This window comes from Aplidium turbinatum, chromosome 8 (assembly GCF_918807975.1).
Source record: "Aplidium turbinatum chromosome 8, kaAplTurb1.1, whole genome shotgun sequence".
Lineage (NCBI taxonomy): Eukaryota > Metazoa > Chordata > Ascidiacea > Aplousobranchia > Polyclinidae > Aplidium > Aplidium turbinatum.
The window spans coordinates 20491048-20514069 of NC_137479.1; the positions used below are offsets into that span (position 1 = coordinate 20491048).

Genomic DNA, 23022 nt, shown 5'->3' on the forward strand with positions numbered 1-23022 from the left:
GCATCACCTACACCCTAGAGCGAGCGTCTGTGCACTGAGAAGACCTAGCCTTATGGATGGCACACCGACAATCGACATAATAGGCTGTAGAAATATCTGACTAAATGACCATACAGGTGCAATAGCCATATAGACTTCAGTAATGTTTCTTGGCAGGCTAACAGCCGAGTTTAGCAAGAATTGACAGCGATAGACAAAATTTTCGCTTATGACGCTCGACTCATCAGCAGTGTAACAGCGTTCAACAGCGTTGTGGCATGAATTAGTTGTGTGATAATGATGCTCTACAGTAGTAGAACGAAATGCATATGCCATAAATAGGGCTCTGCTGATCCTCTATGCATTTTTAGTAATAAAATACTAGTTGTGCGATATACTGACAACAAGCCCAGCAGCAAATGCGACATATGTGTCTTTCGATCTCAATTTATGCTCCACTTGACTGCCGAAAAACATTTGTTGATTGGAAAAGTCTTCATGGCTGTCGTGGAATCAGCGCTGGTGTGTTTTACACAACACAATGTTCACTGCTTTAAAGTCGGTACAAATGCAATCTTTGACACCTCGAATTTTTTTAGCTTTAGATTATAATTAGAACTAATCAAGTTTTTACAAATAAATTAGACTAGAGCTACTGTAGAATTAGATCTACCCACAAATTACAATAGAAGTTTGATTAGATTAGAATTAGTTTGACGTAGTTATCACATTTTTTTTTATTTGTATAAAAACGCTAATACAGTATGTTAACTCTGGATCAAAGTGTTATTTCACCATCATAGCAGCAAAACCACTTCCATCATGATAGACATTTTGACGAAGGTGAATTGATTGAGCTTTTAATGACTTCGCTGCTTAAGCGATGATTGACAGCATGACAGTTTGATCTTCATCGTTTTATTGCTTTCTCCTTGCAAATGGTTGATAGGAGCGCAGTTTCTTTTCATTTGATGAAAAGCACTGTTGGACAAACTAACATTGAGATAGAGTAGGTGTTGATATTGAGATAGATCGAGTAAAAATTGTTTTTGAAGTTTTTTGAAATTGGATCTGGCAAACTTGTTCTGGTACAGACGTTCGAATAGATTCGCAAACCGTCGTAGGCTACTGCATGTTGCAATTAATTAGCGTTCTGTACCACGTTCCTTAGTTGCATGCCTTGCGTTCCTTTGTGTGCTATATGTTGCGTTTCTCTTGTAGTGAAGTAAGAATACGAGGTCAGTAGGCTACATTCCATGTGGTTTGGCTACATTATTGCGGTTTACATTGCCACAGTTCGTCTGTCACTATAGATCTAACTGTTTCATTTTCTTTTTATGTGTCTAAAAATACATCCTATGTGCCAACATATAGCTCATAACATTACTTCATGAATGTCACCAATTGGCAATTGCCATAAGTGCATCGCGAGTTTAGAGAATTCTTCCAAGTGTGTCGCTTTGACACTTTTGAAACATTTGTTTCCGTTAGGAGACGCGATATAAGCTACCCAATTTTAGATAATTTTTTTCAGTTTTCGCGACCGCTTCGAAAGCACCAAAAGAAATCTGCCAAGACAAAAAGGTTGAGAACCGCTGCCCTATAGGTTCTGCTTTTCTTCAGTTATAGTTGCATCAATCAATCATCAATATGTTACTTTCTTTGCGATAAATTGTTTTTTTACGAGCCATGGAACAGTTTTGAGAAAAGTTTGTTTACAGTAGCTTTTTAATCAGTGCTTTCATTGATTCAAGGTTTGCGTGCGTTGAATATAATATGTAAAAGAGGTTGATTTACTGGATAAAGGGGCTTCGCACGGCTTTGCGTGCGTATGAAGAAGTGCCTGAACCGGCAAAATATCGTAAAAATAGCCTTAACACGTCACGATAGCATCACACAAATACCGCAAAGCAGTTGTTTAGACCTTTTTGACAATAAACCAATGAAGCGTGAAAAGCACAGTTCATGAAGGTCTTGTTGTTGTTTTGATCGAACAATCGCTCGTTTTAGCCAGGTATTTTGTACCAAAATATTTTGATTAAAATACTTTGAATTTATACCGCTGGGCCGTCGGCCTAATCACCGCCAGTGCACTGCATCGGGCCCAAAGAACAAAAGACGCTCGCATTGTCAAATTTTATTGTAACATACTTCAGTTGAAAACTAAACTTGCTATGATGTTATTTAAAATCTACACATATAATATTTTTGTGCAGCAATTTTGTTTCTTACTTGAGTTTTTTGTCTCAGCTTACTTAAGGCCACTCGAGCCACTTAATGTTTTTGCGTGGCTCGGCTCCTTTTGTTTGTTATGGAACCAGTGGCGTTGCTACCCAGTGGTAGTTGTGGACAAATCCAAGGGCCCAGGTTGACCATCAAAAAAGGGGTTTTCCTAACAATGTTGCTATCGACTAAGCAAATACTAAATCCATAGCCCAACCCAGTTAGCCTGTACTTAGGCTAATGTAATATTCTCAAAGGGGCCTGGAAACTTGAAGAAATCACTTCGTATTCTTCAGATATAAGGGTTTTCATTCAAGTGTCTTGATATTGGACCCAAGGAACCCATCAGCATCGGTCTAAACTTATCCTGTCAACAGCCTCAACGAGCTTCTATGGCAATTTTGTAACCCAATTGCAGAAATAGTGAAACAATGTTTCAAATAATTTTGTAAGGAGCTTTTAAAGTTTTAACGTTGCAATGTAGGCTGTAGCCTACTATAAATAAAGTATCAGAGCATTTTCAACATTTTGCACATGTTGAATACAATGCCAAAATAAAAAATAAATTTATTTATTGCAGACTTGCTATAATTATGAAACATTGGTTTTTATGATGAATTTTAAATTATATTTTTCGGTTTTTATTTTTCTCTTACCTTCTGTGCAAAGTCTCGGATCCTTACTTCGTTTCCGCCATCGCAATGCAAAACGACGGGACAATGGTCTTCAACTGCTTCATGTGAACTTGGTAAGAAAGTCGGATTGTAAACAATGTAGGCACTGTACGCTTGCCTAACGTTCTTGACCATAAAAAATGGGCATAATTACAGCAACATCAAAAGGCGCTAGTTCCGCTCGTGGGATGTGTTCCGCTTGTGATCAACTCATTTCAGGACTGCACTCCATTCAGCGGTACTTAGTTTGATGAAGCAGCGGCTGAAATCAAGACGCCCCTTTGTGCCTGCCGCACAACAACTACTTAAGCACGCAGAAGAACTTGGTTTAAGTGCGGCACACTGGACGAACCACATGTGGAACACGGAGTGGCAAAATTACACCTCCGCGCTCCGTGACTTCATACCCGACGCCGATCCCCGTCCACCAGGGATGTCCCTCGCAAGGCTTGCGTGGGTCAGACTTAACCGCCTGCGAACTGGCGTCGGCCGCTTTCGTTCGGACATGCACAAGTGGGACCTGGCTCCTTCATCAGAATGCGAGTGTGGTGCCACGGAACAGACCGCAGACCATGTCATCCACCACTGCCTAACCCACCGGCCTCCACACGGTGCGCATGGTCTGAGGGTCCTGGACGACGAGATTGCTGAGTGGCTGATGATTTCCTGTCCTCCAATCTAGCCTGGAAAGATCGCTCATACGCCATCATCATCAGTTTGATAAAATACCTCACAAAAAACACTTCAACAATTATGGAAGCAGGGATATCTAAAAAAAGGGATACAAAGGCTTGCACTGATTTCCTTATTCTCACCACGACACTATACCAGGGTGGAAGTTTGTACGTCGTTAAACATGCGGTTCTTGTTTAAATTGCAGAAAATTTTGTAGAGCAGCTGGTACAGTCAGCTACAAAAGACAGTTTGCAAATGTTAGATAGAGTATATTTAAAGAATACTTGTTTGGAAAGACAGTTGAAAAGTTGCCAGTAAGCTGTTTTTCTTAACAAAGTCTTTTTTTTAACTTAGATGTAAAGCAAGTAGCCTATACGGGTAGTTGAAATAACAAGTAACCATGAGCATGCAATCAATATCCAGGCCTGATGCTAATAGCGCAATACAGGTTATCATAACAAGGTTTATTGAATTGCTATCGGTGCCAACTGTCATTTTACGATAAACAAATATGATTTACGATAAACAGAAGTCCATCTATTGTCAGACGTAATAAAAGCTTTCGTATCCCCTTCTTTAGATATCTCTGTCCGGGAACTTCACTCTGGGTTGGGCTCGGTAACCAGCCCCGCGTCAGTTGTTTAAAGCCTCTACAACTCTCCAAGTATGTGAAACTGCCAGAAATTACCTAACAAATGCTTTGTCAGTCCGAGGATAAAGATTCAAAACCAAACCAAACCATCTTCGTTTCAAACGTAACTATGATGTCGCACACACAGGTTTGGAGGCATGGCGCTAGAAGCCCCGTCAAAAACTTCCCGAGCAATCCGAACAGTGACTACAAATGGAACCAAGAAGGAGGTGGACAACTGACACATGTAGGGTAGCTTAAGTATGGCCGCTGTAAGAACTAATAGCCTAGTTTTATCATAAAACATCGTTTTCAAGCTCGTAAAAATATTCTCTTTTTCTAAAAACTTGTATTAAAAGGGGCCATTTAATGTAGTATTCAGGGCAAGTAGATATTCACTATTTATGTGTTCTGAGATTAGAATAATACTAGAGTAGGCTAGTCCCTCTTATTAAGCCCAATTTCGACAACGGTCCGGAATTATTCTTATTCATACCTGTAATAAAAAATAAAAAAAAACGCTTACTAAGCCAGAAACCCCACTTAATAAATTTAAATTTGATTGCATTTGGTTGAAACTGTGTTAAAAAGTGTCACAATTTACTATTTTTTGTTTTGCTTTCTGCAATTTCACACTTTTGTCTCTGATAACTCAGTTGTATTGTTCTGCGATAAAGCACGGCTTATGGCGTATAACAGAAAAGAACCGATTGTTGTACAGTTGTTAACGTATGTAACCGTAGTACAGTCGGCCATAGTCAATAGGACGTACATGAGTGGCAGAGATTTGTTCCCGGCTTAATATGCCTACCTGTTTAATAAGCCTAAAATCGTCAGTTTCCGCGATGGACTTAATAAGCGGGAACTACTGTAATTGCAAAATAATTACAAAAAATTTCTTTAGGTCTTTCAGTGTCAATTAATTTATGTGTGATTGTGATCGTTACCTTTGTCAATCCTATGCAAAATGGCTCGCGCATTTTAGTTTTAGATTCTCTTCACTATCAAAAAAAGAATCCCCGTTAGGTGGCGCAAGTATGAATTAAAAATTTCTTACTTTCAGCTGTTAATACTAATGTGTTTGATCTTTTCATCGATTTTTTTGTAACAATGCAATTTGTGTTTAACATCTATCAAAATTGGTTTGCCAAAGTTAAACTTTTTTTTACAGTCATGGCTCTTTATCTAAGAATAGCTTACAGTATGTATAACTCAATTAAACTCATACATTTCATGTTTATGAAATAGCACTGAAGATAAAAACATTTTTTAACTTTCGAAACGATTGCTTACGGAACACGAGTTTAGTATCTGCATTTTGAGTTCTTTCCTTTTTGATTTCATGTAGCCTACAGTAACACATCTATGCTAATAAATTCTAAATATATATTTTTTTAAAAATTAAATCAAGAAATGGCAATTTACTGGTATCGACTTAGAGGCTTATTTGCTTGAAACCATAAAAATACTGATTCATGGACACGGTAGCAGTATACTATAATCATGTATAACAAACGCAGAAGGAGCATTCGACTGTGCTGCAACGAATAAAGTTTTATAACGTGGTCAATTTTAGCTTTTTTTGCATCAGATTTGGCTACCTATATGCCATTTTATAAAATGCGTTTAAATTCAAATTTTTATCTTGATGTCAGAAGTAACCTTTCACATTCGGGTAAGCTAAATGTCATAGTAATTGAAAAAATACACATAATGTGGTTGTCAATGCGTAGAGTAATCACTTCTGATTACAAATATTCACCAAAATGATGTTAAAAATTCGCCTTAATAGATCAACGAAGCAGGTCATAAGAAGTATCGCACGTTGCAGTTCTAAAACAACGTTTCCCAACTATAGTGGGCCATAGCAAACTTGAAAGTGGGTTATAAAGATAGAGGAAGAATGTGTTGAAGTACAGCAGTACCTATGTATCGCTAGTTCAAACGAAAAGTGTGACTGAAACGGGTGATTAGATCCAAAACAGTTAATATGGAAATTATAATTTGTTGATTGCAATGCAATGCAAATTGTAGACAATTTGTCAAACATGGTGAGACACGTTAAAGTCCAGAACCATTTTGAGTAAGAGAGCCATTAAAGCTACACTTTTGGAAATACATTTCCGTGAGAGCTATCGGTTATGCTGTAATGCTTTGACACTTAATACAATTAACACGTGGTGGCACTGGTGAAGTTTTGAAAGTGGGAACGCGTCTTATAGTCTGGGAGCCTACGACAGAAGATTTCACCCCATAAGGTACAAAAGGTTTGACCCCTTGAAGTTACTGGGGTCAACCATGTCACTCACAAAAAGTATGGAAGATTGACCGCACCGGGTGGATCTGGACCCGGTGAGGTCAATCTTCCATAAAAAGAGCCCCCTAAAAAGTCAAAAAAGGGGGGTAATTTCACCCCATAAGGTACATGGACCAAACTTGGTGAAAACGAAGTTCTATGTCAGGACATCACAAAAATATCAAATCTAACAATATTTTCGAATGGAAAGGTGATGTAAGACCCCCCTCAAAGTGACCCCCCAGGGGGTTAATTTCACCCCATAAAGTACATGGACCAAACTTGGTCAAAACGAAGTCTTATGTCAGGACATCACAAAAATATCAAATCTAACAATATTTTTGGGTGGAAAGGTGATGTAAGATGTCTTCAAAGTGACTTCCCTTAATGTGACCCCCTCGGAAGGTTTATTTTACCCCATAAAGTACATGGACCAAACTTGGTCAAAATGAAGTCTTATGTCAGGACATCACAAAAATATCAAATCTAACAATATTTTCGGGTGGAAAGGTGATGTAAGATGACTTCAAAGTGACTTCCCTTAATGTGACCCCCTCGGAAGGTATATTTCACCCCATAAAGTACATGGACCAAACTTGGTCAAAACGAAGTCTTATATCAGGACATCACAAAAATATCAAATCTAACAATAGTTTTGGGAGGAAAGATGAGGTAAGACTCCCCCAAAGTGACCCCCCAGGGGATTAATTGCACCCCATAAGATGGGCTACATGGACTAAAGTAGGTTAAATCAAAGTTTCATTTCACGGCATAACAGAAATATCATGGCTTTGTAACACCAAAAACAGAAAGTACATAAGAAGCATATAGGCTACAGTAGCCAGAAAATTGATCCAAGATCTTGATACGACCACTAAATGTGTACTTAATCGAACAACTGACTATCCAAATCAAAACGTTTCGAAATGAATCATTTGGAACGTTAATTCAGGCAGTAATGAACATTTTCCAGCTGCTACAATAAATAACCCAATAAACCCAATGTAGTAAATTTTTAAATAGTAAATAAAAAGAATAAGATGAAGAAAGTGAAAGCGACAGCAGTGACAATGAAGAATAAAGAAACGACCGTTTACATTTACACAAACAATCTCTGTTTATGAATGAACAGTTACAATGACTGATTGGAGACATGAAGCAAATGGCATTAAACAAAAATTTACTACATTGGGTTTATTGGGTTATTTATTGTAGCAGCTGGAAAATGTTCATTACTGCCTGAATTAACGTTCCAAATGATTCATTTCTAAACGTTTTGATTTGGATAGTTAGTTGTTCGATTAAGTCCACATTTAGTGGTCGTATCAAGATCTTGGATCAATTTTCTGGCTACTGTAGCCTATATACTTCTTATGTACTTTCTGTTTTTGGTGTTACAAAGCCATGTAGCCTAAGACCTATTGTCATGTCCTGTTGCCTTTTTTCGATTGACTGGATATGATTTATACAAAAACTTTTTGTAAAGTAGGCTATAGTTCCATTTCATGCATCATGGGACAGCTTGTGAATGTATTTCACCAAAACCTATATAAAAATATTTTTAGATTTAATCCATTCGTACTGTCCTGGCATAACACTTCCGTTACACCAAGGTTGGTTCGAGTAAGGGATGAAGTAAATTAAACTATAGGAGGAGATTCACTTTTGGGTAGGTCTTTTATCACCTTCCCAACTGAGAGTATTGTTAGATTTGATATTTTGTGGTGCCCTATAAGACTTCGTTTTGACCACGTTTGGTCCATGTACTCTATGATGACATAAACCCTCTGGGGATCACTTTGATGACATCTTACATCACCTTTCCACCCGAAAATATTGTTAGATTTGATATTTTTGTTATGCTGTGAAATAAGACTTCGATTTAACCTACTTTAGTCCATATGTTTCTCGGCAGCCGATTTGTAGCAAGAATTGACAGCGATAGACACCGTGTTTCGCCCATGAGGCTAGGCTCGTCAGTATCGCACCACTAATTTTGCCACAAAGGTATTCGACCACCACTTTAGTCCAGGTAGCCTATCTTATGGGGTGCAATTAATCCCCTTGGGGTTCACTTTGGGGGAGTCTTACATCATCTTTCCTCCCAAAACTATTGTTAGATTTGATATTTTTGTGATGTCCTGACATACAACTTCGTTTTCACCAAGTTTGGTCTATGTACCTTATGGGGTGAAATTAACCTCCTTTTATGGCATTTTAGGGGGCTCTAGGGTCCAGATCCACCCGGTGCGGTCAATCTTCCATACTTTTTGTGAGTGACATGGTTGACCCCAGTAGCTTCAAGGGGTCAAACCTTTTGTACCTTATGGGGTGAAATCTTCTGTCGTAGGCTCTCGGTCTATTAGCAAGAGGAGAAAAACAGCGGGAGGTTTGGGGGATCTCCCATATAAAAAAAAAAAAGGAAAAATTACAATTTGTTTGGTGCATTCTGAGCGTATTTTCAGCTCCAAAATGTAATGAAAAGTTATGATAAAACTTTTGCGGTTTGCACTTTAGAAGATTGGATTTTTTTGCGAGGCAGATGCCGTCGACAAAAGAGCCATGGCTCGCGAGCCATAGGTTCCCGACCCCTGCGTTAAACCATTGTTTTCCAACTGGGTGCCGCTGCACCGTGGGGACTGGGGTGCTATTTGTAATACTCTGGGGGCTGCGAGCTATGTCTCATACTCATTGTCATCTGTCTTCAAAACGTGAGATAGGATCATTGTTGTTGATAAAAATTTTCATGCACGATTGTTTTTGTTACATCATAAGAGCACGTTTTTAATCATGCTGTATGCATTTATCATATGATGTTTCGTGGTCGCAAACTCTTAGTGTGGCAGCGTAACTTAGCAGTGTGGAGCGGAGTGTGATTTTTGAGACTCCGACTTCACTCCATAAAACCAGACTCCAATCTAATACGACAAATTTCATCATTTTTGTCTCCAAATTCACTCCACTCCAAAATCAAGGTACCCGGTCATTTGGTCGACAGACATTTGGTCGACAGTCATTTTGGTCGAAAGACAAACGTAATATTTTGTTGAAAAGTCAAGGTGTTTTGTAGGTTATAAAAAGTGCGTCGTGTTTTTTGGCGATAGGAAAGTCTCCACAAATCTGTCTAACTTCTGCTGAAGACGATTTAGCTTGCTTAGGCATTTTAGTATTACAGAATGTCAGTAGGATATTCCTAAATCCAAACTGTTGATCTTCGAAAAGACCGCGTTTGCAAAGAGGGAGTGTTATATAAAAATTATTCAAATACGTTACAATGAATAAACAATGGACAATTTGCGATAAAAGTTATTGCGGATCCGTGGGCATTGTGATATATTTCCTGCTTGTATGGGTTAATATGGTTTAATTGTGTCACAGTTCCTGATTTACAATGCTTTCACGAGGATTTTGACAAAAATTACATTAAAAAAAACACAAAAAGTTTGTCGAAAGCCATAATTTGACAATTTTGACTTTATTGAAAATTTTGACTTTATTGTCAATTTTGACTTTATTTTGACCTATAAACTTCTTAGAAACAGTACCCTAGGTGCTGAAAACAACTTTATCCTTTGATTCGTGGATAGACGAGGTCCTTAAAGGCATACTAAATGAAATTTTCAAACGGGAATTAAGCATTAAAATGCGTAAACTAAACATTCAAGAATACATTTAAAAAAAATTACCGAAAAAAATTGTTTTCAATGGCACTGCGGTAAGGCCCAAAGTCTAATGTTTCATTTATTTTTAATTTTTTCAAAATGCCCAAAAAGTGGAAGCACAGCTCGAGAATACGTCTCTATCGACAGCAATAACAAAAGCCACGTTACCACATCTGATGTTTTAACGTCAGATGTGATGTTTTGAGTAAACTGTTTGTTGTTTTGATGTTCAAATCTGATGTTTTGATGTACTGCACAGTGCACAACTGCACATACATACATTTCCAATGAATTGTCGTAGTGCAAATGCATTATGTGCCAATATGTTCTGCTTTCAGGTCGGCATGCGACAACAATATGAGTTAGGACGATTTCTTCGCCTTCGGTACAGAGACTTCTTGAGTAGAGCATATAAAAGTAAAGAAGTAAGTAGGCCTACGGTAAAGTAAAACTGAATAACATAGGTCCACAGTTTCTAAAATCAATGAGTAAAATTTAAATTCTTAAACCAGACCAATAATATTGGCACTAAGAACGTTTTAAAATCAAATAGTTGTTGAAACCTTGAAACCTGTGACTGTCTCAGCGCTAAGGTAGGCTATGTAAGATTCATATTTCCTATGTGTCAAAGTCAAACTTGTATGCTGTTAAATGTTTAGGCCTACTAGAAACTGTAGTCTAAATAATGAACCAGAGGGGCTTTACTAAACACATTTTGCGCATTTGCTCGAAGATGTAAATAACAATATGACACAAATTCTACAGATTTACGTCAGAAGCACTGATACAGATAGAACGTTGATGAGTGCGCAATGCACCATGGCTGGATTGTACACCCCTAGACGGGAAAAAATTTGGAAAAAAGGGATTCGATGGCAGCCAATTCCTGTTCATACAATTGATATTGACGATGAAAAAGTAAGAACTTGTGCTACAATCCTTAAAATAGTGAAGCTTCAATAAACTAGATACTTCAACTTGATAGATACCAAACCTTTTCTTCTTCTGTAAAACTGTTTGAGACTTTCGTCAGGGTTGGAAGTCGTTAGTCAAAAAGCAATAACTATTTCAATATTCCATAGTGCCCAAAAAAGCAATGGCTTTCCGCTATCGATACTTAAAAAAAGCAATGAATAGCAATTACTAAAAATATTGTATTTTATTGTATTTGCCTATTTAACGAATATAACGACTCTCACTGGCATGGTTTTTCTGAACTGTGTTGCAGCAAAATTTTCCTTGACTAGTTAAAGTTCAAAATCGGAGGGGACTAGGTCGGATAGTAATCTCAAAACTAAATCTCGTAAATTCGTTTTGACGACGAAGTAAGTGAACAACAAAAAATGATTCAGCAGTTCTCCTAAACATCGATTAGTGAAAAACGAATAATGATTTCGTTGCTTGCATAAAAAAGCAGTGAATAAAGCGCATTCGATATTTATTTTTAAAAGGAATGGGTATAAGCATTCGATATTCAGAAAGCAACGAATAACGCTATCGAATAGTAACAACTGGTCGTTACTTCCAACCCTGACTTTCGTTAACCTTGACTAGTCTCACAGGACATTTAGAGATAAACTGTTGGTTTCAAAAACAAACAAGTTATCAAGTTTTAACCAGAGGCGATATTTTTCAGTTATTGTATCCTCGATTATCAAGAGAGTATTTGAACGTAATTTCACAACTTCTAAAGACACCAGAATATCAACAAGTGGAGTCAGAAAATCAGGTTTTCTGTTCGACCATTAAAATTGTTCAGTTTTCTACTTCAAAGCATATCCTTCCTCTATTTTGTAAAAGTAGATCAACGCAACCAAAACGCTTTTATCAAGCAATAATTCCATATTGCAACGCACAAGCACATGTAGCTACTACAATAATCATCAAAAAAAAAAAGTTGGTTGCCAAACCCTGATGGTCCAATCTAGCACTAGATGCCAGCACTTGCTCATCCAGAATACCAAAAGACAGGAGAAAATTTGTAATGACTGTTTACATGTTCTTCAAGTGAAATAAAATACAATGGAATTGATATGCTTAATAGTACCTTTACACTAAAGATAATAACTAATTTAATCAGCTTCAAGCTATAATTGATCAGTTTTCTTTTCTCTTTACCTATTTCACAGTCGTCACGATATTATATATTGCTATCAAAGTTAATTACCTATTTTTGTACAAATCACACATTATTTCAATCAAACTCCCATTGCACTGGCGTTCGTTTACTTCCAGGATTTCCTAGCAGAATTGACTAGATTCACACAATCGACGCATAACTTGACGTTGTTTAACACATACGATACACGTGATCCTCTGATATGTGCGGTGAGTAATCATGGCCAGTAGATAACAGATTTTTTGATCATCCATATCCCGACCCGAAATATACAGTATAATTGGTCATTTTGAAGCAAAAAAAAAACTGTTGAACTTGCATCTGTATTTAGTCTGGGAGCCAACTGCCATTTTCCCCCTTAACCTTGCATTGCTGTATTAAGTTTTTTTTTACTGTTGATTTTGGTAGCAAAAGGTCTTTATTTTCTGAAACTGCTTGATGACATGTTGTCACCTTTGAGCAATTTGAGAAATTCAAGATGGCGTCCAAGATGGCAGCCATTACATAGAAATGACCATAACTCCCTACCCATTCACTTTAGGAAGGTGGTTTTTGTCTCTATACCTAGGTTGTAGGGATCACGCTATCCATTAGAATTACGTATTACGTTAATATCGTAGTACATAATGGTAATTTCCAAGATGGCGTCCAAGATGGCCGCCATTACCTATAAATGACTATTACTCCCTATCCATTCACCTTAGGAAGGTGATTTTTGTCTCTATATCTAGGTTGTAGGGGTCAAGCTATCCATTAGAACTATGAGCATTAGTAGGCTATATTAGAGCATTAGTATTATATTAATGTCGTATTACATACTGGTAATTTCCAAGATGACGTCCAAGATGGCGCCATTACCTATAAATGATTATAACTCCTTGTAAATCCCATGTAAATATCATATTGCACAAGACGGGCACTAATAATAATTCACTATCGTCTTTTCAGGTATAGACTATAGTATAGTATGACGATCACCAATAATGAAATATGAATGGAGAACAGTGCTTTTTCGTGTCCAAATTTGGATGTGAGAATAAGACTGAATCGTGGAAAGACACTGGTCCTATCAGGATTCAAAACTTTATCAAGAATAGCAAAATCTACGGGGACAGGTATCATGAACTTCTTGAAGAAAAAGTTAGTGAAAATCCAGAGTGCACAGTAAAATGTCACAGAAACTGTGCTTCAACATACACTCCAAGCCTTCAGGTTGAAAGGCACAAAAGGAATAATCCAGGAAGTTACTCGTCTTACATTCCACCTAAGACCAGAAGACGGTCATTACTACCAGGGTTTATCCTCAAAGTACATTGTTTGTTTTGTGGTGAAATTTGTGTGCTTGAAAAAGATCCAAAAAACCCAAAACGTTAACGACCAGCATATTCATGTCTGGAAGTAGGCAGCGCAGATGGCAAGAGCTCACTCAAGCAAGCTATACGTGAAGCCTGCGAACGGCGTCAAGATGAGTTATCAGAAGTTGTGCGGCAAAGGGTAGATATCACCGTAAGTGACCTTCACGCAGCGGATGCAAGGTATCATGTGGACTGCCGAAATAGCTTCTTGACAGAAAAAACATGTGCCTTCAGCTGCAACCAAGTCTGATAGGCAAGTTAACATTGATCGTGCCTTTAAATCACTTGTAGTAATGATCAAAGACTCGTCCGGCTTCCTGAATTCGGTTGAGTTGCATGAAGCATAAAAAGAATTCGGGGGTGATAGGCTGACACGTCGTTTAATTGTCCAAAACCCATGTGAACGCTTCGAGGATGAGTTGGTGGTTTTAAAGCCTCCAGGGTTAGCAGATGTTTTTTTTTTATGTTTTATTATCTTTATCCTGCATTGCGGGAAAGCGGACTTGAGCGCTATGCATCGGTGTACGCCTTCCGACGTACACCTGACCCACGCTGCAGCCGACTGCAATGTCTGTTTCCGGTTGTCTACTCTACTTATGACTTAAATTTAGTACTACCCATTACTCGAATTCGATCACTGGGTAGAGGCAATTATCGTAAAGTTTCTTGCCCAGAGAAACAACAGCAAGTGCGGGTGGCTGGAGTCGAACATGCAGGCTCTCGATTGCGAGCCCAACGCGCTAACCACTCGGCCACTGCTGCCGATTGTTGTTAGCTTGCGAAGTATAGCTACAAAATGTATGCAATTTGTTCAAGACGAAGACGATGACATTGATGTAACCATCAACAAACTGAGCAAAGTCATCAGGCATGAGATGAAACAAATAACATTAAATAAAAATTGTTATGATACTAGTGTTAACCGACAAAAATGTAGAGAGACAGTAAGTGACACTTTGATCTAACTGTTAGGGAAGATGTCTTCTAACCTAGATAGGGCACTACCTGCACTTCTCATTGGTTCAATGGTAACTGGGGTAATGAAGAATCATTCCACTAGTTTGCAAATTACTCTTGGCATCTAGATGAGGAGATCCAAACAACTTATCAACGTGTTACAAAAGTATGGTGTTAGCCTACATGTACCTGCTGTGAGGTACGGCGGTGTAAACATTCAGCTGCCAATGCTACAACCAAACGTTCACTACCAACCTATCTACTTCAAGTTCAAGCTTGGTTCAAGTTATTGTTGACAATTTTGACCATCTTGAATTTCTCAAATTGCTCAAAGGTGACAACATGTCATCAAGCAGTTTTTGAAAATAGAGACCTTTGGCTACCAAAATCAGCAATAAAAAAAACTTAATACAACAATGCAGGGTCAATCATCTCTGCCCCCGGACTAATTCCATGTTCTAAGTTGTAGGACAAACCAATTACTCTTATCAACCTACACTAGAAGGATCAATTTTCATTTTGATTAAAGTTTTCCTTTCATAATCAGCTTTCAAACAACCAGACATTTTGCGTTCTTTCAAAACCACCTTCGCAAGTCCGTTATTACCTATGTCCTATGAGATTACACTAAAATACTCATTTATTGTGTTGTGTGTGGTGGCGAAGAAATCAAAACAGGGTAAAGCTTCGGATCCCTCAATAAAAAGTCTGTGCATATATGCATGGTTGCATAACTTTAATTGAATACATAGTCTATTCATTATTTAAATGTGTTTTTTATATTATGAACAATGAAAGACCAGAGTAATTTGCCTACAAGGTACGGTGACTTTTTCCAACAAAAGTTTAAATACAGTGATTACAACAAGGTGAAGGCAATGGACAACTGTATTTTATAGTTGGCATTATTGTTTATAAAGGAAGCCGAAGGACTTGATTTACCTGAATGGTACACTCCGGATCGCAGAGCAAAATTATTTGAACTCGCCAGTTTTCTTTATGGTTACTCATTTGGAAAGAACACGTCACTCAAAGATACTATTTTGAAAATGAATCTAGGTTTGTCTCAAATGGATTACAAGAACTAGTTAGCCTACATGAAGGCTACTATTACAGTAACTGTATTTAGCTGAAAATTATTATTTTTACAAATTGCAAATCTTTTTAACCTATATCTTCCGTGCGCATTGGTTGGGAGTAAAGATTCTTTAAAGAGGGCGAAGGTGATAACCTGTTGCAATAGTATGGTAGGCCTACTGTATTGTACAAGCCGTGAACAGAAGCGTTGGTAATATAGCTTACTTTGTGTCACGATTATTGACTGGTGAAGTGACCCAGTTTTGACTTTAGTTCTCACCATTCATTGCTGGGGTTGTTGTTTAGTCCATGGTTCTGTCACTTTTGTGACATTATTTTGTGTGGAAGTGGTGTTTCTGTACTTGCAAGTGTGATGAAGACACAAGTGTGGTAGGCTACCAACTTAACTGTGAACCTGACATGCGATGTGCGTTGTCTTCAACTAAGCCACGAGTTAAATTGCTGACTTCGAAAAGGCGGCTATACATCCCTCCTTTCAAAGTAAATTGCGTTCCGTTTAAAACGATTTGATTTATGATTATGATGATGAAAAAAATAGAAAATAAAATTTGTTTCAAAATCTAAAACACGTTAAATTTATGTACTGTAGTTTGATTTAGATTTATAACTCAAACGAGAAAAGAGGGTCACAAAATTTTGCAAGTGACGTCAAGAGAGGCGCAGCCCAAAAAGTTCAAAAGTTCCTATCCTCAGTCTGTTTTAAACTGACTGCACAAAAGAAGAGTGCCAAGCGTACTGATGTTGATAGAAGTCCAGTTTTTGAGATAATCTGATAATGATTATTCAATTCAACAATTAAATGGATATAATGGTAGCCTAGAGAGTACAGATGCCAAGTTTAAGTTCAATTGCGGAGATCTTTCTTTGATTAATAACGTTTCCAAAATTTTTAATTTCCTTGTGTCTTCTCCTCTCCCTAATATTTCAACTTCTTCAAAATTAACCTTGTGGTCTGCGTTGATGCGCAATTGGTTTGAAACCTCAAAGTTTTTCGATTTTTGATAGTCAGATTTGTGTTCTCAAATTCTTGTGCAAAAATTACATTTTTTCCCCAATGTACTTTGCTCCACACGAAAAAGACACTTGGTAAATGACATTGGAGCTCGATAATTTGAATTGACGATCTTTGAAATTAAAATGTTTGAAAGATCTGTCGTTTTTGGACGAAACAAATAGACAATTTTCTCTTTGTCAATTGTGAAGTTAAATGTTGAAGTTTTATGCTGATTTGATGAATCAGAAAAGAATGAAGTTATATCTCACAACAAGCGCTGTATCAACTTTTCTACATAGCATATAGTTTTACTATGCTCTGGCCCTGTTATCCTAGCCTAGTAGGTTACTAGCACCACATGGAATGTATTTCTGTATGTACGGTAAGCTATATTACTTGATGTATGTGTGCTGTAATGCTAAACAAATAAAAAGAAACTGAGTCTGCAAAATTTGAATAATTTGGATTTGGCTTTGATAAATGCAGCTTTTATGTCAACGTTTTGACAAAGCTGAAGCAATGACTGGCGACATCAATGACGATGGAATTGCGTTCAAAATTTTAATACCATTTGTTGAGAAGTAACTTTGTATATGCTGAAACGTCACAAAATTTATGCAAAATAAGTAACCTTAAGGAAAAATTTATAGAAAAAAAAATATTAAGCCATGATTAAACTTACAGGTTTATTGGCAAAAGAAATGCTCCAAAACTTCGATAACAGTATCAATCAAACAGCCTCCTACAAAGCTATTGCTTATTCTGGAGTGAGTGGTGTCCGATTGTTTCTTTTAGAAGCAAAATTCTTTGTCTTGAAATAGGTGTTTCATTTTACAAGAATTACAGAATGCATAACGTAAAAAAAGTATAAGCTACCTACAGTGCCGGTCTTAAGGTATTTCGGGCCCTGTGCGGAATATGCTTTGCGGGCCCCAATGACAATGATCCAATTCAGTAGCGTAGCTAGGTATTTTGAAAGGGGAGGGTGGTAGTGTGACGATCGGCGGGCGAAGCCTGGCGTAGCGATCTCCGAAGGCGACACCTAGCGGCGGGGGTCTGGGGGGCCACCACCAGAAAATTTTGAAAAATTACTTTGAATTTGGAGCATTCTGAGAGCATGTTCAACAAAAATTTCGGTATGAATATTACTGTAAAATGGTGCTGTGGCATAGCAAAAGGATAAGATCATGCTTTCTTTGGCATTTTTCGGAAATAAAATATCTCTATGTTGAATCTGGATGTAACCCATTTCGTCCCCTGAAAAATTCGTACCCCGATTTCATACCCTGAAATCGGAGTAACAAAATCAAATTTCGACCTATTTCGTCCCCTGAAAAGATCGAGAGAAATTTCGAAATGTTTGCGGCAACTCCGATCAGCGACTTCGGCTCAGTTGTTTTTTTTCTCGATCTTTTCAGGGTACGAAATGTTCAGGAGACGAAATAGGTTGCACCCGTTGAGTCTCTATTGATTGATTGATTTTATTTCGTTGTAGGTAAATATAATACAATAAATACAGCAATAAAAAAGGAATTTCCAGCAACGGGAATCTGCGAAGAGACCATGGGTCTTCGAGTCAAGCAGATACCTCAGATTCTAATAGAAGTTCTAAAATTGCGATAAGAATAATTCAATAACGAAAATTGAGACAAGGTGTTAGAAGATGGTCACAGAGAAATATATTTAGTAGTCTATCGGTAGCATAAAGGTAATACAAAATTAATCGTGCTAATATTTGGCGATGAGTGAATATTTGTGTTGTTTTTTAAAAGAATAAAATGACAATTTACGCAAGCTCGTTGGTAAGGAGTTCCAGACTTTCACTCCGGCATATTTAATGCTGCGCTGGAGTCGGGATGAGGCGTAACGTGGGACAAAATAACAATCATTGGAAGAGTGTCTAGTAAGACGTGCATTATACATGAGTTTGGTTTTTTCAAAGTAGTGTGCGAAAGGCAGAGGCAATACATCCGTATCAAATTTAAACATGAATTTAGCAATTTCGTGTTCGTACAAATCTTTAAGCTTGAGTATGTTAAGTTTCTTATAGAAAGGTGTGACATGATCAGACCACCTGCCATCTGCTACTATTCTGACAGCCTTATTTTGTAAGGTGCTAAGCTTGTTCATTTGTGTCTTGCAGCATGAACCCCAAATCGTTATCCCATATACGATATGAGAATGTACCAGTGCGTAGTATAATTGTAATAATGTTTTGTTTGGAAGAATGTATTTGAGTTTCGACAATATCCCTACAGATATAGAAAGTTTCTTGTGGAGCATATTAATATGAAGTTCAAAATTTAGACCATTGTCAAAAATAATGCCAAGGTATTTGGCAAACTTAACTTGTTCGATCTGAACACAATTATAAAGTACATTGATATCTTCTGGGTAGCTGCATTTTTTAGGAGGGATTACAATGACATTTGATTTGGAAGGATTGATAACTAATTTATTGGCATTAATCCAGTTCTTGATGTTAAGTAATTCAGACGATATTTCCTTTTCTAAGTAGGTTAGATTAGGAGCGTTAATTACCAGGCAGGTATCGTCTGCGAAAAGTCTTGGAACAGAAGACGTGCAGTTTGGTAAGTCGTTTACGTACAATAAAAACAGTAATGGACCCAGCGTTGAACCCTGAGGTACACCGTGTGTTATGCATCTCTGTTCAGATTCCTGTTCATTAATCGCGACATACTGCATTCTGTCTTTTAGGTAGGAGGACAATAATTCGTTTGCTGTACCTCGGATTCCATAGTGGTTGAGTTTGTATAGTAGAATGGGATGGTATACTGTGTCAAAGGCTTTTTTGAGATCCAAGAGAACCAAACCTGTGTACAGGTTGCTTTTTACGTGTTCATAGGTGGCACTAATAATATCAGTAGCGGCATATGAAGTAGAGGAGCCAGACCGAAATCCAAATTGCGTAGGAGCAAGGACAGAATGTTTGTCTAGAAAGGAAGAGACCCTTTTATATATGAGCTTTTCCAAAATTTTTTCGAAAGACGATAAAAGGGAGATAGGTCTATAATTATTTACCTCAAGTTTGTCTCCAGATTTGAAGACGGGTACAACTTTGGCAAGTTTAAATGTATCAGGGAAAATACCGAACTGAAAGGAATAGTTAATAAGATTTGAGAAGGGCAGGGCAATAATCACGGAGGCTCCGATCTTATGTCTCTATAGTTGAGTCTCTATGTTTTCTTGCTGCTAATTCCTTTGTTGAATTCACTTGTTGCATTTTTCCATTGGAAATGACAAAATTACTGCATTTTTTGAGTAAATTGCGGGCCCCCTAATTTGCGGGCCCTGTGCGATCGCACGGTTTGCACACCCCAAAGACCGGCACTGGCTACCTATCTCAAAATGATCTTGTACCATATTTTTCCATTGTTATTTTATAATCAAAACAAGACGTGAAAGCAGCCTGTTTGTCCGTTCATCTTTTCCTCTCTTTATTATGCAAACAGGCTCTCTCGGATTTTATTTATTTTACTGTAATTTATTTTCAAAAAATTGACAAAGCTGTTGTATCGAACAAGAAGAAGGCATTCAACTGTTAAATGTAAGGTAAACCATCCAGTAGCTTAAGTTTAGTTAATCACTTGCTGTATTTGCCTGCTATTGTAATGTATATGCTATGTGCCCTTCAAACTTTAATTAAACCATGAGACTGAATATAACTCTATTTCGTTTCTAGCATTAGTTACAACGTTCATCTGATGAAAGTGAAAGTAAAAGCTACAACAAACGGGTTGATTTATTGCTTCACTGACGTTTCGCGCATCATGACAATGCGCATCCTCAGAGCGAATCGCATAACTCTATTTGTTTGAAATACAGCACGACTTGACGCTGATCGGTCTTCTTGTCGCCTTTGGCAATTATGAAGAATTACCTCACTTTGCTTCTTGTCTTATGTTTGAACTGTACATAGACCATTCAGCTGTCGGGGAAAAACAATACATCGTCAGGACGTTTTACAGGTACGCCTATAGTGTTTGAGATCGAACGCTATAAGAAAACAATTCTTAGAATTTTCAAGTAATAATCATTCGCTATCTCCGCTTGCAGCAGATTACGCATCAACATGGGTTACTTGACAGAGTTCCATGTGATTTTATGAGCCGTACGGCTTCCATGCTGGCTCAAGGCAGATTGGAAGAGGGTGATATGTCACCAGATTATTTTCAAGAATTATACTGTAATTGTTCAGCTGTTTTAGGGTTTGTAGATCATGGGGATGCGAAACTACATCCGCTGTTGGCTTATCCGCAACATTTGAATGGTTACGTTTTTTTCTGATTTACCAAATCATGTACCTTTTATAGGTTAAGAGGAGTGAAGTTGGTTTTAAAGTAATTTAACGTTTTTAACTGAATGCAAGCCAGTAGAAAAGCGTAAAAAATGTCAAATTGACAATTCATCCTTCTAATGTTAACGGAACAGCGGAGTTGCGCGTCCTGTAATGTAGGCTACTGTTCCTTAAATCTGTTCTAAAGTCAACTCCACCGGCAATAGGCTAAGACTTAAACGAATAAATTTTTGTCATTATAGGCTAGTGTCAGGTTAGAAACGAGCGTGTATGCTTTCTGGTATTTTCTTTGTAGGTTTAAAAGGTAAATCTGAATTAAAATCGCAATTTAACATACTTGTTTGTTTTTTTCTATTGAGTGTTCGCTCTTTGCAGGACCACGCCATGGAAACGTCCACTGCAATTGAACTTACTTGGATGCGGTATGAACTGTCCCCTTGCAAAACTGAAAAGATTATCAGCTTCCTTCATTCCTGATGATGAGTAAACTTTTGACAAACTACTGGTAGATACAACCATAGACTGCGATGCAACACGCGCAATCAAGGCTAACCATAGCCTACAATCCCTTTCTCGTCTGTCAATCACCTAAAAAACATTCAACCATGCATGATTCATTAATGGTATTGTCAATGTTGCGACAACAATCGCTACAACACTAAACAGGTACGCCGGTAGTCTGCTAAATTAATAATAAACAAGCTCTAAGCCTGTATTGCATTGTGTACTGTATTTTCCAGTGCTTCTTAGCTAAAACGCTTCATCAATGCAGCGCAAAATGACAGATTTTGTGCTTTGGCACTCACCAAATGGTACTCACTTTTGGCACTCACCAATGTGATTTCAAAGTACTTTCGCTCCACTCAGAAGAAAATTAATTTCAATTGATCTGAAGCATTGGTCGATAAACTGTCATAGCTTTCACCCATCACGAACGCTGTTGGAGATGCTATTATTCCGAAGTTATAGGCTACAAATTTTTACTTATACGCTTGCTCTTTCAGCTCATGGTGTTTTACAAATGTATCTTTTTTAATACATAAAATACGATAAATAGTTTTGTTCTGCATTGTAGACCAATACGAATAATCGGTAATAAAGAAACGCCTTAAATCGAGAAGCCCCTTTGTCGCTCAAGCACAATCCTTGCTGGAGCATAACACCAGTGCCTCATCTTAAATCACAAATACCTGGCAAGAGGAGTGGACAGACAACACCTTCAGACTCCACACCTTTGTCCTCGACGCTGGACCCATGCCACCAGGAAAGGAGCTCAGACGATCTGCCTGGGTACGGTTGAATCGCCTCCGCACGGGTGTTGGGCGCTTCGCTTCCTTGATGCACTAATGGGGCCTATCAACATCTGCGGCATGCAACTGTGGTGCAGAGGAACAGACACCAGATCACATCCTCTACAACTGCCCGACGTTTACTCCTCCAAGGGCAGTTGGCCTGTCAACGCTGGAGGACTCGACAATCAAGTGGCTGCTCGAAGCATGCCCGGACATTTGACCCCAATGAAATGTAGACCAAAAAACCAACCTCTCATACAAAAGAAGGAAGACCAATACAAAAGCTGTTGGTAGGCTATGATACAAAAGCTGTTGGTAAACTTTGATTCTTTCATAAGAAAAAGGGCTTGTAGTGTAGCTTACTGCGTATTTATGGCTTGTAGTGCAGTTATGGAAATATAGGCTACAGAAAGTGCTCCTGTAATACTAGCACATACAGTTGGGAGCTAGAAATGGTTTGCAACTAGGCCTACTACGGTAATTCAATATTATTAACTTCATAACCTGATATTGTCTTAATGCATTAATGTGCGTTAATCAAGAAGTTCATTAACCAGCAACAAGGGGCTCATTAATCTTCGTTTAGAATAAATTCTTATTTGTGTTTTTAAATCGTTTTGTATAGCTCCTAGCTATACAAAACTATATAGCCTAGGCTACTGCCTACACTGGGCCACCAAAGAAATAAAGGTTGAGAACCACTGATCTAAACCATTTAGATGCTTGGTGGGTACACGTGACGAATTGTC

General features: G+C 37.9%; 1 protein-coding gene across 1 annotated transcript; it reads left to right on the forward strand.

Moving 5' to 3' along the window:
* The first annotated feature begins 2869 nt into the window (after positions 1 to 2869).
* On the forward strand, positions 2870 to 21903 carry LOC145776343 (testicular acid phosphatase homolog). The gene is made up of 10 exons (XM_082587741.1): positions 2870 to 2950; positions 4331 to 4429; positions 10479 to 10565; positions 10906 to 11058; positions 11777 to 11869; positions 12376 to 12468; positions 15492 to 15630; positions 17348 to 17430; positions 20510 to 20652; positions 21357 to 21903. Exons 3-10 carry the CDS (start codon positions 10485 to 10487, stop codon positions 21466 to 21468), a joined length of 897 nt encoding a protein of 298 aa, XP_082443867.1. The 5' UTR covers positions 2870 to 2950; positions 4331 to 4429; positions 10479 to 10484; the 3' UTR covers positions 21469 to 21903.
* The last annotated feature ends 1119 nt before the right edge of the window (positions 21904 to 23022 follow it).

Coding starts and splice junctions, on each gene's coding strand:
- LOC145776343 (XM_082587741.1), top strand. CDS start 10,485: ATGCGACAACAATATGAGTTAGGACGATTTCTTCGCCTTCGGTACAGA. Junction 11,059..11,776: donor TTGATATTGACGATGAAAAA/GTAAGAACTTGT, acceptor GATATTTTTCAG/TTATTGTATCCTCGATTATC. Junction 11,870..12,375: donor AAGTGGAGTCAGAAAATCAG/GTTTTCTGTTCG, acceptor GTTTACTTCCAG/GATTTCCTAGCAGAATTGAC.